Source organism: Taurulus bubalis (genome assembly GCF_910589615.1).
Source record: "Taurulus bubalis genome assembly, chromosome: 14".
NCBI lineage: Eukaryota > Metazoa > Chordata > Actinopteri > Perciformes > Cottidae > Taurulus > Taurulus bubalis.
Window position 1 is genome coordinate 1101859 of NC_136602.1, and position 17100 is coordinate 1118958.

Consider the following 17100-nt stretch of genomic DNA (forward strand, 5'->3'; position numbering starts at 1 on the left):
GCGTGGCGTCCGTGTGAGTCCTCCTGAAACCCTGAAGACGTTCAGTCAGGAAACTCTTTCTCATTTCACCACTTTCTGTTTTTCCCTTCAAGAGAAACGTTCTTTCTTGAGGACGGCCAGCGTGGGTCGACTCTGAGGACTCCTGTCGCCCTGATGGTTGGTCATTAAAAATATATAATATGTAAAAATAATCTGTGTGGTTCTGTGCTTCATCCAGAATACATGTGTGACATTTAGGTGATGATCAGGGCTGTAGTGGAGGGTAAACGCACGTAAACGCCGTTTACGCACCTCTGGAATTTTGGAAATAGTGTTTACACCTCTAAATAGTGTTTACGCCTCTAAATAGCGTTTACACCTTTAAATAGTGTTTACACCTCTAAATAGCGTTTACACCTCTAAATAGTGTTTACACCTCTAAATAGTGTTTACACCTCTAAATAGTGTTTACGCCTCTAAATAGTGTTTACACCTCTAAATAGTGTTTACCCACCTCTACGTTCCATGCGCCTTGTATTCTTCCATTGGAATAATGCAAAATAAATTTGGTGTAATTTTAAAACACCTAAGACTGCATTTCATATTGTTGAACATATAAACGCTGTAGTCTGAATCATTTTCATCTGCGCTGTATTATGGTCTGTGACCCTCCAATCAGTGCCTTGCGGCTGCGGCGGCGACACCAATCAGGATCCAGGAAGTATGTAAACACATACACGTTGTGGATTAGCCTGCCTACCTGTTCGGAATGGATTAATTAGCCATGGAGTGTGTAATGAAGTGGAGCTTCTAATGAGGACCAAGACACGTCTGGTATGAACGGAATCACTCTACTGGTGAACTGCAGCTTTACAAACTGTTCAAGTGATTTAGAACGCGCTCTAGCACCCGACATGTATGTTTTCCACACGTAACATAACATTGTTAGCGTCTACAAATGCGTAACTCGTACTTTCTGCCTTCAAAATAGGAGGTCTGTATGATCACAAAATTCATAGTTTACCCACGTCTAATTTTACCACTACAGCACTGGTGATGATCGACGCATGAACTTCTGTATTTATCATCACATGAATGAAATGACATGAGGAAAAGATTAATAAAATAGTCAAATGATGAGCGGTCAGAAAGTAATTAATCTAAGTCTGATTTAATGATGATTGAGGACTAATCATAATGTTCTCATGTTTCTTCTCCTCAGGGTGAAGCAGGAGGATTTCTTTTGAATGTACATTCATTTTCGTGGATTGAAAGTTGTTTGTTTTTGTTTGATTATAAATGAGGCTGTTACTCCTCATGATGTTGAGCTCCTGTTTAAAAATAACTTGTAAAATAAATTCTCCTTTTTTAAAGAGACGTGACAACTGGTGTATTTCATTATTAACTTTAACAGGCTGTTCTCAGCAGGGGGGGGAACTGCTGACCCGGACTGAGGACATCGTCGGGCGGTGGAAAGAGCACTTTGAGGAACTCCTAAACCCGGCCAACATGTCCCCTGGAGAGGGGGCAGCGCCGGAAGGCTTTGGGGTGGTTTCACCCATATCCCTGGCAGAGGTCGCTAAGGTAGTCAAAAAGCTCCTTGGTGGCAAGGCGCCAGGGGTGGATGAGATCCGCCCTGAGATGCTGAAAGCGCTGGACATTGTTGAGCTGTCTTGGTTGACACGCCTTTGCAGTGTCGCATGGGGGTCGGGAACAGTGCCCATGGACTGGCAGACCGGGGTGGTGGTTCCCATCTTCAAGAAGGGGGACCGGAGAGTGTGCTCAAACTATCGTGGCATCACACTGCTCAGCCTCCCGGGAAAAGCTTATGCCAGGGTGCTGAAAGGAGGCTCCGACCGCTTGTCGAACCTCAGATTCAAGACGAGCAGTGCGGATTCCGTCCCGGTCGTGGAACAGTGGACCAGCTCTTTACCCTTGCAAGACTACTGGAGGGGTCCTGGGAGTTTGCCCAACCAGTCTACATGTGCTTTGTGGACTTGGAGAAGGCTTTTGACCGGGGCCCTCGGGGGTTTTTGTGGGGGGTGCTGCGGGAGTATGGGGTGCCGGACCCGTTGGTACGGGCCATCCGGTCTCTGTACGCCTGCAGTAGGAGCTGTGTTCGTATCCTCGGTAGTAAGTCAGACACGTTCCCGGTGGGTGTTGGCCTCCGCCAGGGCTGCCCTTCATCACCGGTCCTGTTCGTGACCTTCATGGACAGGATATCTAGGCGCAGCCAGGGGGCGGAGAGGATCCGGTTCGGGAGCCTCTGGATCGCCTCTCTGCTGTGGTCCTGTTTGCCTCCTCAGACTGTGACCTCCAGCATTCACTGGGGCGTTTTGCAGCCGCGTGTGAAGCAGCAGGGATGAGAGTTAGCGCCTCCAAATCTGAGGCCATGGTGCTCTGCCGGAAACCGGCGAATTGCTCCCTCCAGGTGGGGACAAACTGCCTACCCCAAGCGAAGGAGTTCAAGTATCTCGGGGTCTTGTTCACGAGTGAGGGTAAGGTGGAGCGGGAGATCGACAGACGGATCGGTGCGGCTGCAGCAGTAAAACAGGCGCTGTACCGGTCCGTCCTGGTGAAGAGGAGCTGAGCCGGAAGGCGAAGCTCTCCATTTACTGGTCGGTCTATGTTCCAACCCTCACCTATGGTCACGAACTCTGGGTCGTGACCAAAAGAACGAGATCTCGGATACAAGCGGCCGAAATGAGCTTCCTCCGCAGGGTGGCCGGGCTCAGCCTTAGAGATAGGGTAAGGAGCTCGGACATCAGGAGGAGCTTGGAGTCGAGTCGCTGCTCCTTCGTGTCGAAAGGAGTCAGCTGAGGTGGTTCAGCATCTAGTCAGGATGCCTCCTGGACGCCTCCCATTAGAGGTTTTCCAGGCACGTCCAACTGGTAGGAGACCCCGGGGAAGACCGAGGACACGCTGGAGGGATTATATCTCCCGGCTGGCCTTGGAACGCCTCGGGGTCCCAGAATGAGCTGGAAAGTGTTGCGGGTGAGAGGGAAGCCTGGGTCGGCCTGCTGAACCTGCTGCCACCGCAACCCGACCCCGGATAAGCGGCTGATAATGGATGGATGTGTGTGTGTGTGTGTGTGTGTGTGTGTGTGTGTGTGTATATGTATGTGTATATATATATATATATATATATATATATATATATATATATAATAATGCATTTAATTTATATAGCGCTTTTCTTAGTACTCAAAGTCACTTTAGACAACATTTACAATGTCCTAAAATGTATGCAATAAATAATAATAAAAATAATAATAATAATAATAAATAATAAAACAGATAAAAACAATAAGAGCACACAGTCAAACATTAAAAGCAGTTCTGAAGAGGTGGGTTTGAGTGCAGTCTGGGGTGAGAGTTCCAGAGGGAGGGGGCGCTATAGAGAAGGCTCTGTCACCCCATGTCTGGTGCTTGGTCCTATGGGGATGGACAGGAGGCATCAGAGGAGCTGACGGGATGGAGGGTGGTGGTGGAGCAGGTCGGTGAGGGGGGAGGGGGCCTGATTATGGAGGGCTTTGTGAGTGAGGAGAAGGATTTCATATTGGATCCGTTGTGGGACGGGGAGCCAGTGGAGGTTCTGGAGAACAGGGGTGATGTGGTCACGGCAGCGGGTGAGCAGGCGACCAGCAGAGTTCTGGATGTACTGGAGTTCATTGAGGATTTTGGATGTTGTGCCATAAAGAATGCTACTGCAGTAATCTGTTCTGGAGGTGATGAAGGCGTGGATCAGGGTTTCGGCAGCAGATGAGGAGAGTGATGGGCGGAGACGATGTTTTTGAAGTGAAAGAAGGCAGTTCGGGTGATTTGTTTGACGTGGTGTTGGAAGGAGAGGTTGCTGTCAAACATGACTCCGAGGTTGCGGATGTGTGGGGAGGAGACAGAGTGAAGCTGTCGATGGTGAGGGAGAAGTTGTGACTGGTTTTGGTGAGAGATTTGAGACCTATGATGATCAGATCAGATGTATCACAGTTGAGTTTTAGAAAATTGGTTTGCATCCATGATTTAATGTCAGTGAGGCAGTCTATATATATATATATATATATATATATATATATATATATATATATATATATATATATATATATATATATATACATATATATACATATATACATATACATATATATACATATATATATGTATATATATATGTACATATATATATACATATATATATGTACATATATATATGTATATATATATGTACATATATATATATACATATATATATGTATATATACATATATATATATATATATATGTATATATACATATATACATATATATATATACATATACGTATACATAGATATATATATGTATACATATATATATATATATATATGTATATATATATATATATATATATGTATATGTGTATATATATATATATAATGAGGTCAAGTATGCTTTATATATGTATACACTAATACATTGGCAGATTATCTTGATATTTGTTTCGTATATTTTTCTGTTTGTGGCCCTCAGTGAAAAGGTTAGACCTGATCTAAAGCGTCACATGCAGATCAGCTGATCAGAGAAAACTTCTGCATTGAGTATTTATGCAGTGTGTGGTATTTATACTGCGTTCTGTGTTCTGCTTATAAGTACAGGACCGACTTCAACCGACAAAATGTGTTTGTTTTATCTATGGATTAGTTCCGTCTGTATGTTTTTAAATTCTGATTGTGACGTCATTATCAAATAAATTAATGTTCAGACCTACAATGAACATACACTGTGTATGGGATCCACAATCTCCCGGGACCTGAAGTGGACCGCCAACATCAACTCCATCCGCAAAAAGGCCCAGCAGAGGCTGAACTTCCTGATCCAGATCAGGAAATATAACCTTCCTCTGGAGCTGCTGATCCTGTTCTACTCTTCATCATCCAGTCTGTCCTCTGCTCTTCATCATCCAGTCTGTCCTCTGCTCTTCATCATCCAGTCTGTCCTCTGCTCTTCATCATCCAGTCTGTCCTCTGCTCTTCATCATCCAGTCTGTCCTCTGCTCTTCATCATCCAGTCTGTCCTCTGCTCCTCATCATCCAGTCTGTCCTCTGCTCTTCATCATCCAGTCTGTCCTCTGCTCTTCATCATCCAGTCTGTCCTCTGCTCTTCATCATCCAGTCTGTCCTCTGCTCTTCATCATCCAGTCTGTCCTCTGCTCTTCATCATCCAGTCTGTCCTCTGCTCTTCATCATCCAGTCTGTCCTCTGCTCTTCATCATCCAGTCTGTCCTCTGCTCTTCATCATCCAGTCTGTCCTCTGCTCTTCATCATCCAGTCTGTCCTCTGCTCTTCATCATCCAGTCTGTCCTCTGCTCTTCATCATCCAGTCATCATCCAGTCTGTCCTCTGCTCTTCATCATCCAGTTTGTCCTCTGCTCTTCATCATCCAGTCTGTCCTCTGCTCTTCATCATCCAGTCTGTCCTCTGCTCTTCATCATCCAGTCTGTCCTCTGCTCTTCATCATCCAGTCTGTCCTCTGCTCTTCATCATCCAGTCTGTTCTCGGTGATATACCAACTACTGGAATTTGTACAGTCTCTACGGTTAAAGACGTGATACTTTGAGCGAAATCCACCGTTGTTAGGGGTACTAAATTAGTTAAATAGTGAAACGTTATAATCGCATGTCATGTTGAGGAGTTTACGGAATTACGTAATGTAGTCCATCAATTCTCTTCTCACAAGGGTTTACAGTACTTTAGCCGTTTAAATTTATTAGATCGGACCTGTGGTTGATGATCTAGAAGTGTTTGAGTTTTTTCTCACTTCCTCATTTCTGGAAAAAGCAGCAAAAAAACGCTCCACCTGATGGGGTTGATAACCAGGTGAAGTGGTTTAATAAGCAGGTAAAGTGGTTTAATAAGCAGGTAAAGTGGTTTAATAACCAGGTAAAGTGGTTTAATAACCAGGTAAAGACATAAAATTCCATATATGTGCAAACTTACATGGCCATTAAAGCTGATTCTGATTCTGATGAGTGCTGCAGTTACTCACTCTGACCACTGGAGGGAGAATGAAGGGAAACTAAAAGTTTACTCAAAAACAAAGAAGAACAAACAGTTGAGCAGAAAACTAAATATTTATTTAGTTCTGAGTGAAAAGATGCAGATTATTGAGTCTTTGATCTGATGACGTCAGACTGAAACATTATCGTCATTAAATGAACACATGATCAGTAATAAAATCAAAGAATAAAAAGTAAAATCATGACAGACTCCAAATGACTCTGAGCTCAGTAATGGGTAAGAAACCAATATTAACTTATTGAGTTGGTTCTTGATCAGTAGTTTGGTTCTAACTTCTTTTGTCTCTTTTGACTTGTTTCTATGAGTTTCCCCAAACTAGCACACAGTCAGTGATGAATGGAAGTCAAAGTGAACAATACAACGTGAATAATGAAGCTGGACTTAACAAATCCTTCATGTATACACTGTTGTGATGGATTTGGACATTTTAGCTTTGACATGATGTTTATGTGGTTTATGATCTAGAATCATCCAAAACTTTGATTTATTTTGATCTCAACGTCACTTATCAAAGTTTGTTCATTTGTTCCTCGACGATCAAAGATGATGAATTTAGTTTGTTCAAATCAAAACAACTCTTTACAAGTTGTGATTATTTCTCCACAGAAGCTGAATCTGATCCAGAAAGACTCTCGTTTGACATTCGGAGGTTTTTCTTCACACAAACAAATGTTTCAAGACAACAAAGTTGAGTTTTATACACAAAGTAAAACATGTTCCACAGCTTCTCTCAGACAACAGATCATTTCAGGTCATTACATGGACCTCGCTCAGCTCTCAGACCTCCATCTGCAACACCACAAGTCCAGAGAGCTCTCAACCCCCCTGAGTCCAGACCAGCTCAGGTACCCCTCACCTGCTGCACCTGTTTACAACCACTGAGAGATCAGGTTGCTGCTAACTAACATCAGCTGGGTGATCCTGTACAGGCTGAACTACCTGGACAGCAGAGAGAAGGTTTCTCTACCAGGAGGAGACTCTCAATCCTCCAGAGAACACAGAGACACTGAGGAACCAGACCAGAACCAGAACCCAGACCTGAACCCAAACCCAAACCCAAACCCAGGATAAAGAGGTTCAGTGAATGTGGTGCTGAAGGTGTGGAGGTGGATCAGTGTGTCAGAGGAGACTCTGTAGAAGGACAGAGAGCCAGCAGGACAGTCCACATACACTGCTACTCTACCAGAGGAGGAGGAGGAGGAGGAGATGTGTGTTCTCATCTTATTGTGACAGACATAGTAATCACCATCATAACACTCCAGACTCCAGGACTGATCATTCCATCCAAACAAACAGTCTCTACTGATTCCTCTCCTTCTGATTCCTCTGTAACTCACTGATATAGAAACTCCTCCTCTCCACTCGACCTCCCAGTAACAGCGACCAGTCAGACCAGTTCTACACAGCAGCTGCTCCCATGAGTCAAACCTGTCTGGATGATCAGGATATGACTGATTCTCCTCCACACGTGTCACCTTCCTGTTGTTGTCAGACAGTTTGAGTTTCCTGCTCACTGTGTTTGTGTCGAGTGTGAGTTCACAGGAATCTGATGGAGAGAACAAGACACAATACAGCTGCAGTTATTAATCTATCATCTGTTCATCTAGTGACACTTTGATGACATCAGAGATGTGAATGAGTGATGTCACAGTCTGAAGATGGTTGAATGTTTTCATGAATCAAACTCACAGCACACTTACACTTCCTCAGACCTGGTCTGACCCATCGGACTCCAGCAGGCTCCACCCTGAAAGGAGGAGGAGTCAGAGCAGCATGAACACATGAACATGACATCACTCTCATCACAGAGCTTTGCTATTCATGTTCACATGGACCACTTATTATTCATCAGCTCATATTCTGTTACTTCCAGCAGATCAACATGATGACTCATCAGGACTCTTTGTGTTTGTGTCACCTGATGAATGGAAGTCCACTATTCTCTCTCTTAGCTCTGTGTTTGGTCTCCACCTCCTGAGGGAAGCATCTGTCTCTTTAGCTGCTAAATCAGAGGTGGGCAAACTACGGCCCATTTTAATCCGGCCCGCCGAGTATTATAATTATTATAACATAATGATTATTTACTGCACAGCCTCTTTGAGGCTTCTGGTGTGTTCTTCTGCAGCAGAAAGACCGCTGTAAGGCCTTCTGCTGCGCACACGGCTCTGCTGCAGAAGAACACACCAAAAGCCTAAAAGAGGCTGTGCAGTGAATAAGCATGAAGAAACATCAGCGCTGGTCTGTTGTGGTCATCGTGCTTTGGGAAAATCAAGTCGGGAGCAGAGAGGCGTTCCAGCAGTCTGTAGCGCCGTGCGGACCGCTGCCTGCCGAGTTCTGCTGGACGAGAGCGACACACAACACTTGCTGTGCTGCTGGTCCATCCCACCCCTCCCCCACTGATCCCACAGACAAGGCCACACTTTTATTTTATATTACCGTAATATACCGCAAAACACTGAAAAGCTCCACTTCTTAGCGGTCAGAATCCTTTTTAATTATGTCGTAAAGCGTTAAGTTTAGAAGCATTACGGTAATATGAATCACTTTCTGTCGCCGGAGACAAGGTTTGTACTCCAACAGTTTTAGAGTTGTAAAATGAACTGACAGCTGCATGCAGAGTGTTTTTCCTCAGTATAACTAACATAACTAACCACACTCCACCCTGCGCGCTCATGTCACGTGACATATAGGGTTCTGTCTGCCAGCCTCCTGCAGTGATCCCTTCTGTCACAATGAGTGGACCCAAGAAGAGACAAGTCCACAGTGAGGGCAGAGTCTTTAATGAGTGGACTGCTCAGTATGTTTTCACCGAAGTACGATCAGAGGCAGTATGTCTTATTTGCCAAGAAACCATTGCAGTATTCAAAGAATACAATATTAGTTTCACTTTTCCGCCAAGCATGCTAGCTATGCTAGCCAACAGTCAACGACAGAACGGGCGGCTACTGCTAAGAGGTTGGCAGCCAATTTAAAGTCAGCAAAATATTTTTCTCCGCCAAACTGCTACACAAGAATCAAGCACCAAGGCAAGTTTTTTGCTAGCATTTAAATTAGCAAAAGCCAGCAAGCCTTTCCATGAAGGAGAGTTTTTGAAAGAATGTATGGTAGAAACAGCAGGTCTCTTATGTCCAGAGAGCAAAAACTAATTTGAAAAATGGAGTTTATCAGGCAGAACAGTGACTCGGCGTGTAGAACAAATGGATGAAGATTTAACCAGCGAGTTGAACAAAAAAGCTGAGTCATGTACGTTATATTCTCCCACCGCCCAGCACCCCCTGTGGCGGACCACAGGCTCCCCACCTTCCCTTTGGCTCCAGTGATCTGTTTTACCAGATACTCATACTCATGTGGTCTGCATTTGGGTCCTAAACATTGTCCTCCCGTGACAGGTTCACACAAACACTCTCCATCCATCTGATTCTGGCCCGGCCCGTCTGTCAAATGTTTTAATTCAATGTGGCCCCTGAGCCAAAAAGTTTGCCCACCCCTGTGCTAAATGCTCCACTATGTTCACCAGCTGAGCGTCTGTGGCCGACTGTCACCTGTAGCTTCAACAAGTCCACTCTATCAGCCAGAGAACTGTCTCTCAGTGCAAAACAAACCAAAACCAGGTGGAGCTGAACTCCTTTAAACAGCAACTCATTCCTATTGTGATGATTTATCAAGAAGGTTTAAACAGATTGTTTCTTTGTCTTTTCACAGTAATGTCTGGACTAAAGGGAAACACACACTGGAGGCAGATGACGAGCATTAAAACATAAAACTATAGTTTCACATGAGCCCACAAACTGCAGCGTGACGACGTTGATGCATGTCGACCCACCATGATGTACAGAAACAAAGTAGAAATACTTTGTTACTGTACTTAAATCATTTCTTTGGATATCTGTACTTTACTATTCATATTTCTGTTGACTTTTACTTCACTACATTTTGCAAAGAAAACTGATACTTTTACTTTGACTCCGATACATTTCCCTGAAACCTCCGTTACTCGCTACAAAATCAAATCAATCTTTAGAAGAAAACACATCGGGGACTTTCTGGATCTTTACTCTTCTCTCAAAGAGGAGAACGTTCCTCACATGAGGAAAGATGCTCAGAAGATGTTGGTTCTCTTTGGATCTACCTACATGAGAACAAACATTCTAGTGATGAAGGTCAACAGATCAGATCCTCTCTCTGATACCTGTCAGCTGTCCTTCATCTCCACCTCATTCAACCAGACTTCATGCTCTTGTTCAAGCAACACAGACTGGACTTTTCTCACTGAGGAAGAACAACTGAACTGGAAAACATCAAAAGCACTGATTGCTTCTGTATAAAGTTAATAAATGGCTGGTCTTTAACATACATCTTTAAGGTAAGGTTTAAAAAAATGTTTAGTCCAGTCTACTCCTTAACTTTTAGTCCAGTCTACTCCTTAACTTAAACCTTTAGTCCAGTCTACTCCTTAACTTTTAGTCCAGTCTACTCCTTAACTTAAACCTTTAGTCCAGTCTACTCCTTAACTTTTAGTCCAGTCTACTCCTTAACTTAAACCTTTAGTCCAGTCTACTCCTTAACCTTTAGTCCAGTCTACTCCTTAACTTAAACCTTTAGTCCAGTCTACTCCTTAACTTAAACCTTTAGTCCAGTCTACTCCTTAACTTTTAGTCCAGTCTACTCCTTAACTTTTAGTCCAGTCTACTCCTTAACTTTTAGTCCAGTCTACTCCTTAACTTAAACCTTTAGTCCAGTCTACTCCTTAACTTTTAGTCCAGTCTACTCCTTAACTTTTAGTCCAGTCTACTCCTTAACTTAAAACCCGCTTCACAAAGACAGGATGTTGAAGTGGAAGCAGGTTCAGAGCTTTTTTGGTGATCTCAAGATAATCTGCCTTGGGTTTTAATCCAGAACTTCCATACTTTTTCTGTATGAAACTGCTTCTGCTTTCCTTAGTTGGTGTAATCAACATAAAAAACAAACAAAACAAATATCATGTATTTGTAACCCCCCTGCAGGTTGATATTACAGAGATGATGACCCGGCAGTCAAAGTGGAGGCTATAAGCAGGGGTCCTGCTAGTGGACGGGGTCCAGCAGGAGGAGGTGGGTGATGGGCAGGACAAGCAGGCGACTGCTGGAGGACAGGTGAAGGCCAGTAGTAGGCAGGTGGTGAGTGTAGAGGAAGGAAACGAGGCTGACTTGGAGGAAGAGGAGGAAGGGTTTAAAGCCCGTCAGCTCAAGAGGAAGAGTGGGCGGCGCTGGGAGCTCGCAGGCCAAGAAGGGACCAGGGGACCCCGGGGATGACGGAGGAGACAGAGAGGAGGGCGAGTCCAGTGAGTTCTCTGACAGTCATCTCACCTCTGGCTCCGAGGATGAGGGCATGAAGGAATACGGTCTGGAACGGAGTAGAACGTTTTTCAAAGACACGAAGGGAATGAGGAAGATAAAGCTAGAGGACTACTTCTCTGATAAGGACGGGTTGGGAGAATCTGCTAAGAATATCCTCCGCAAGCAAGGGAGTGAAGGCTTCACTACGCTGGAGCGCTTCAGAGTGAAGAAGCTCATAGTGAGGATCCTCGACGAGCTGTAGAGGAGAGTGAGGTCATGAGGAGGATCTGTGGGACCAGGAAGTGAGCGGGGCCAGGAGGAGAGCTGGAGTCCAGCCGGCGGAGGACCTGGAGGACCAAGAGACGGAGGGAGGAGGAGGAGGAGGAGGAGGAGGAGGACGCTGCAGAGACCGGCAGAGGAGAGGAGGGCCGGCCTACACGGTACCGAGCTGCCTGCCTGCTGTGGGACGTCCCAGGGGGTTCTGGAGCAGAGCAGAGCGGACCGTCAGCGCTGGACGACACGCTGTGCAGCGCGGGACAGACGGACATGAGGAGGCCGTGCTTCATGGTTTCATATGAAGCCTTATTGTTTACTTCTTGGTTTAGTTCTTTTGTCGTCATAGGAACGACTTTTGGAGGAAGGTTTTGTAAAAGTCAAAAGTCTCTCTCTCTATCTCTCTCTTTCTCTCTCTCTCTCTCTCTCTCACACACCCACACACACACACACACACACACGTTTGTTATGGGTACCATCTCTATCCTGCTTCATGTGCCCATCCCCCCAAGTGAACCAAAACCTTCCAGACTAAACAATGCTTATCTTCTCACTTTCCCCTAAGTACACCTCATTGGACCAGGAACACTAAAGTAAGGGTTTCTTTCATGTCTCTAGTATATATGGTACTATAGGATTTATAATAGACTGACAGAGTGACACACACCCTATTTCATCAGAATCTCAGACGCACACTCTCTTTCTCACTACCTAGTCGTGGAGGCGACTGTGGCTCAGTGGTGAGCAGGGTCGGCTTTCAATCAGAGGATCGGTGGTTCGATCCCTGGCTCCACCAGCCCATGTTGATGTGTCCTTGAGCAAGACACTTAATCCTAAATTGCTCCCGTGTATGAATGGTTGACAATCTGATGGTGCTCCTATCATCAGTGGGTGAATGATGTCATGTAGTGTCAAAGCGCTTTGAGTGGTCGGAAGACTAGAAAAGCGCTGTACGGGACCATTTACCTACCTGTGTGAGAAACACAGATACTATTTTGACGGGAAAGCTCCGCCCACGCTTATCAGGGGAGGTGAAACATACAAAGTGTTGCTGAGGAGTTCTACCAACTTTACTCTGCAGATACATACAACTCAGCAGCTTCCTGTAGGGCAACATGAGCAACAGGAATAAAAGGATGAGGCCCTGGAGCACATCCTTGATCACCACAGTGAAATAGAGGAGGACGTGTCTGAAGATGAAGACCGTCTTGAGGTCAATTCAGATTTCTTAACACTAGAAATAAACATAAATAAAGTTTACTTTCAATATAAATCATTATGACTCACTTAACTTGATTTTGAGTGAGCAGGTCAATATGACCCTGAACAGCAGAGGTGTCTCATCTTTATTTATCTACATCACTCCATGACAACAAGAAAGTTTCAAAATACATGTTATGGTAGACTAATGCAATTTATATCTAGGTTTTTCCAATGTACCGAAAAGAATTGTTTGAACATGTATTTTTCATTCAAACGAGTGAGTCAGCCTAATTGAACTCTGATCTATGGAGGGGTGAATAACTCAATTCTACTAAAAACTGATTGAATTGTTAGTAATGGTGTTGGTGATGAGGTACAAACTATAATTATTAGGATTTTTTAGTTTCTGATAAGTTTTGGATGATTCAAGTCACATTGACCCGGGAACATCATTGCTGTGCCTAAGACACAAACATAACAGGAGGTTTAAGTACATTTAATATTTGAAAAATACTTTTGATACTTAAGTACAGTAAATATCAGATACTTTAAGACTTGTACTCAAGTAGTATTCTAATAGATGACTTTCACTTGAGTAAAAATTAAAGATACCTTACTGGAAAATGACTCAAGTATGGCTTTTGGGTACTTTATACACCACTGCAACCCACCATGATGCCCATCAACGTGTCAGGATACACCACTGTCCTACTTTCTGATGTTGAGACAAGACAACGCTCCAGAAACACAACAGCTTCATCCTGACTACTGTTCCCTGACTACTTCTGTCTGTATTGATCGTCTGATGTGGGACTCAAACAGTTAGATGAGTCTCTGGTAGTTTGAGGTCAGCTTGGTGTGTCAGGGTCGTATTAACCAGGCTGACAGTGTGACAGAGAACAGGTTTCCAGCTCTACCTCCTCTATCAGACTGATGGTCTGTGGCTGCAGCCTCTTCATACCTGAGAGTCTCCAGTCTCCAGTGTGGATCCTCCAGTCCATCAGACAGCAGCTTCACTCCTGAGTCTCCTGGATGATTGTAGCTCAGGTCCAGCTCTCTCAGATGGGAGGGGTTGGAGCTCAGAGCTGAGGCCAGAGAAGCACATCCTTCCTCTGTGAGGTTACAGCCTGACAGCCTGCAAACACACAAAACAACACACGTCACATCTTAAGACAATCTGAAGGAGGATAAGAGTTTATCCATGCATGTACATCAGGATTTAAGAGTCCATTAATTGAACCTGTTGATGAATCCTGACCTGAGAGTCTCCAGTTTCCAGTGAGGACTCTCCAGTCCAGCAGACAGCAGCTTCACTCCTGAATCCTGCAGGTTGTTGTTACTCAGGTCCAGCTCTCTCAGACTAGAGGACTGGGAGCTGAGGACTGAGGACAGAGCTTCACAGCTTCTCTCTGAGAGGTTACAGTCACTCAGTCTGAAGAGACAAGGAGGAAGAAAAAATAAGCAATAAGTGTAAAAGATAGCAGTGTATTTAAGTTATGATCTATGAATCTAACTCTCTCTGTACTTACAGAGCTTTGTTGGAGGCTTTGACCACTGGCAGCAGCCTCAGAAGAGCCTCCTCTGAAGCAGAGTATTTCTTCAGGTCAAACACCTCCAGATCTTTTCCTGATGACAGTAAGATGAAGACCAGAGCTGACCACTGAGCAGGAGACAGTTCATCTGTGGAGAGACGTCCTGAAGTCAGGGACTGTTGGATCTCCTCCACTAGAGAACCATCATTCAGTTCATTCAGACAGTGGAACAGATTGATGCTTTTCTCTGGAGACACATCCTCACTGATCTTCTTCTTGATGTACTGGACTGTTTCCTGATTGGTCCGTGAGCTACTTCCTGTCTGTGTCAGCAGACCTCGTAGGAGAGTCTGATTGGTCTCCAGTGAAAGACCCAGGAGGAAGCGGAGGAACAAGTCCAGGTGTCCATTGGGACTCTGTAAGGCCTTGTCCACAGCACTCTGGTAGAGATGTCTTGGTTTAGGTTTCACTTTCAATAGTTTAGGCCTATACTTTAGTTGTTTTTCTGCCAGCAGGTTGACACCAGAGTTGATGAAGGTCAGATGGACATGAAGAGCAGCCAGAAACTCCTGAACACTCAGATGGACGAAGCAGAACACCTTGTCCTGGTACAGTCCTCTCTCCTCTCTAAAGATCTGTGTGAACACTCCTGAGTACACTGTGGCTGCTCTGATATCGATGCCACACTTTGTCAGGTCGGATTCATAGAAGATCAGGTTCCCTTTCTGCAGCTGATCAAAAGCCAGTTTTCCCAGAGACTTAGTCATCTTCCTGTTCTCTGGACTCCAGTGTGGATCTGTCTCAGCTCCTCCATCATACTTGACCTTCTTCACTTTGGACTGAACCACCAGGAAGTGGATGTACATCTCAGTCAGGGTCTTGGGCAGCTGTCCTCCCTCTGTGGTCTTCAATACGTCCTCCAGAACTGTAGCAGTGATCCAGCAGAAGACTGGGATGTGGCACATGATGTGGAGGCTTCGTGAGGTCTTGATGTGGGGGATGATCCTGCTGGCCTGCTCCTCATCACTGAACCTCTTCCTGAAGTAGTCCTCCTTCTGTGGGTCAGTGAACCCTCTGACCTCTGTCACCAAGCCAACACAGTCAGGAGGGATCTGATTGGCTGCTGCAGGTCGTGTGGTTATCCAGAGGCGAGCAGAGGGAAGCAGTTTCCCCCTGATGAGGTTTGTCAGCAGCACATCCACTGAGGTGGACTCTGTGACATCAGTCAGGACCTCATTGTTGTGGAAGTCCAGAGGAAGTCGACACTCATCCAGACCGTCAAAGATGAACACAACCGGGAACTCTTCAAACCTGCAGATTCCTGCTTCTTTGGTTTCAGTGAAGAAGTGATGAACAAGTTCCACCAAGCTGAACTTCTTCTCTTTCAGCACATTCAGCTCTCTGAACGTGAATGGAAACGTGAACTGGAGGTCCTGGTTGGCTTTGTCTTCAGCCCAGTCCAGAGTGAACTTCTGTGTTAAGACTGTTTTCCCGATGCCAGCCACTCCCTTTGTCATCACTGTTCTGATTGGTTCCTCTCCTCCAGGTGAGGCTTTAAAGAGGTCTTCTTGTCTGATGGTGGTTTCTGGTCTGTGTGGTTTCCTGGATGCTGTTTCAATCTGCCTGACCTCATGTTCATCATTGACCTCTGCAGTCCCTCCCTCTGTGATGTAGAGCTCTGTGTAGATCTGGTTCAGAAGGGTTGGGTTTCCTGCTTTAGCGATCCCCTCAAACACACACTGGAACTTCTTCTTCAGGTTAGATTTGAGTTCACGCTGACAAACTGCAGCAAGAAGTCCTGAATGAACACACAACAAAGAAGATCAATGAGTCAAAGAATAGATTTCAACATGTCATTTCCTCAAAGAATGAGTCTATGAATATATTCTGGTCTCTTGAGACATTAGTAAACGTCCCATTTATCCAGCATGTTAAATCTTTAGAGAAATCCTCTTACTGCTCTGCAGACAGTCAGCCAGCTCCTCCTGCTTCATGCTCCTCAGGAAGTGCAGTGAGATCTTCTGAAAGGCTTCTCTGCTCCTCCTCCTCTGCTCTTCATCCTCACCGTCCAACACCTCCTCATCCTCCCTCTGACTCTCTAAGCATTCTGGGTAATCTGAGCTCACAACCTTCTGGATCTTCTTCAGCTCGTCCTTCACAAAAGTGAGGATGTTCTCCTCCAGCAGCTGGAACAGAATATGATATGAATGACAAACTAAAACCATGGAAGCAAACATCAGATCCATGTTGGACAGACTGACAACCCACTGGTCTAAAGAGTGCAGCATGGAGATGGTTGTGAACACAATAGATGTAAAAGTAGTTGTACATGTACAGACCATAAATATGGAGTCCAGGTGTGTTTGATGCTGCTGGGCAGACGGACCTCTGGGAACCTCTGAGCTCTCCTGGTCCTCTCTGTGGAGGAGTCATGAACAATCAGCTCACATTGTGTTTGCTCCACAGACTGTTTATTGCTCATGATATTAAAGAACTGTTTTAAGAACTTACTCTGGGTCATAAGAACGGCGTCCATCTTTGAAGGTAATCTCAAAGTCTTTAGACCAATCACTCTTCATGGACAAACAGCTGGGTTCAGGAGACTTTTCTTTCTGCTGCTGTGAACTGATAGAAACACTGAGAATTACTGAACATAAAGGTTTTCTGAACAAACAAGATTTATTTTTCTGCTTCTACTGGTTTTATTCGACAGTAAAAGTGATATTATTTTCATTACAACTTGTA

At 44.8% G+C, this 17100-nt stretch overlaps 1 protein-coding gene across 1 annotated transcript in view; it reads right to left on the reverse strand.

Moving 5' to 3' along the window:
• Positions 1-6066: 6066 nt before the first annotated feature.
• LOC306746941 (protein NLRC3-like) overlaps positions 6067-17100 on the reverse strand; it is a 12542-nt gene continuing 1508 nt past the window's right edge. Inside the window, exons 3-10 of the mRNA XM_079229928.1 lie at positions 16867-16973; positions 16695-16773; positions 16313-16541; positions 14353-16153; positions 14082-14255; positions 13785-13958; positions 7733-7779; positions 6067-7578 (exon numbers count right to left, since the gene is read on the reverse strand). Of these exons, the coding sequence (XP_079086054.1) occupies positions 7013-7578; positions 7733-7779; positions 13785-13958; positions 14082-14255; positions 14353-16153; positions 16313-16541; positions 16695-16773; positions 16867-16934 (3138 nt within the window). The 5' untranslated portion in view covers positions 16935-16973 and the 3' untranslated portion in view covers positions 6067-7012. The remainder of the gene's footprint in view (positions 7579-7732; positions 7780-13784; positions 13959-14081; positions 14256-14352; positions 16154-16312; positions 16542-16694; positions 16774-16866; positions 16974-17100) is intronic.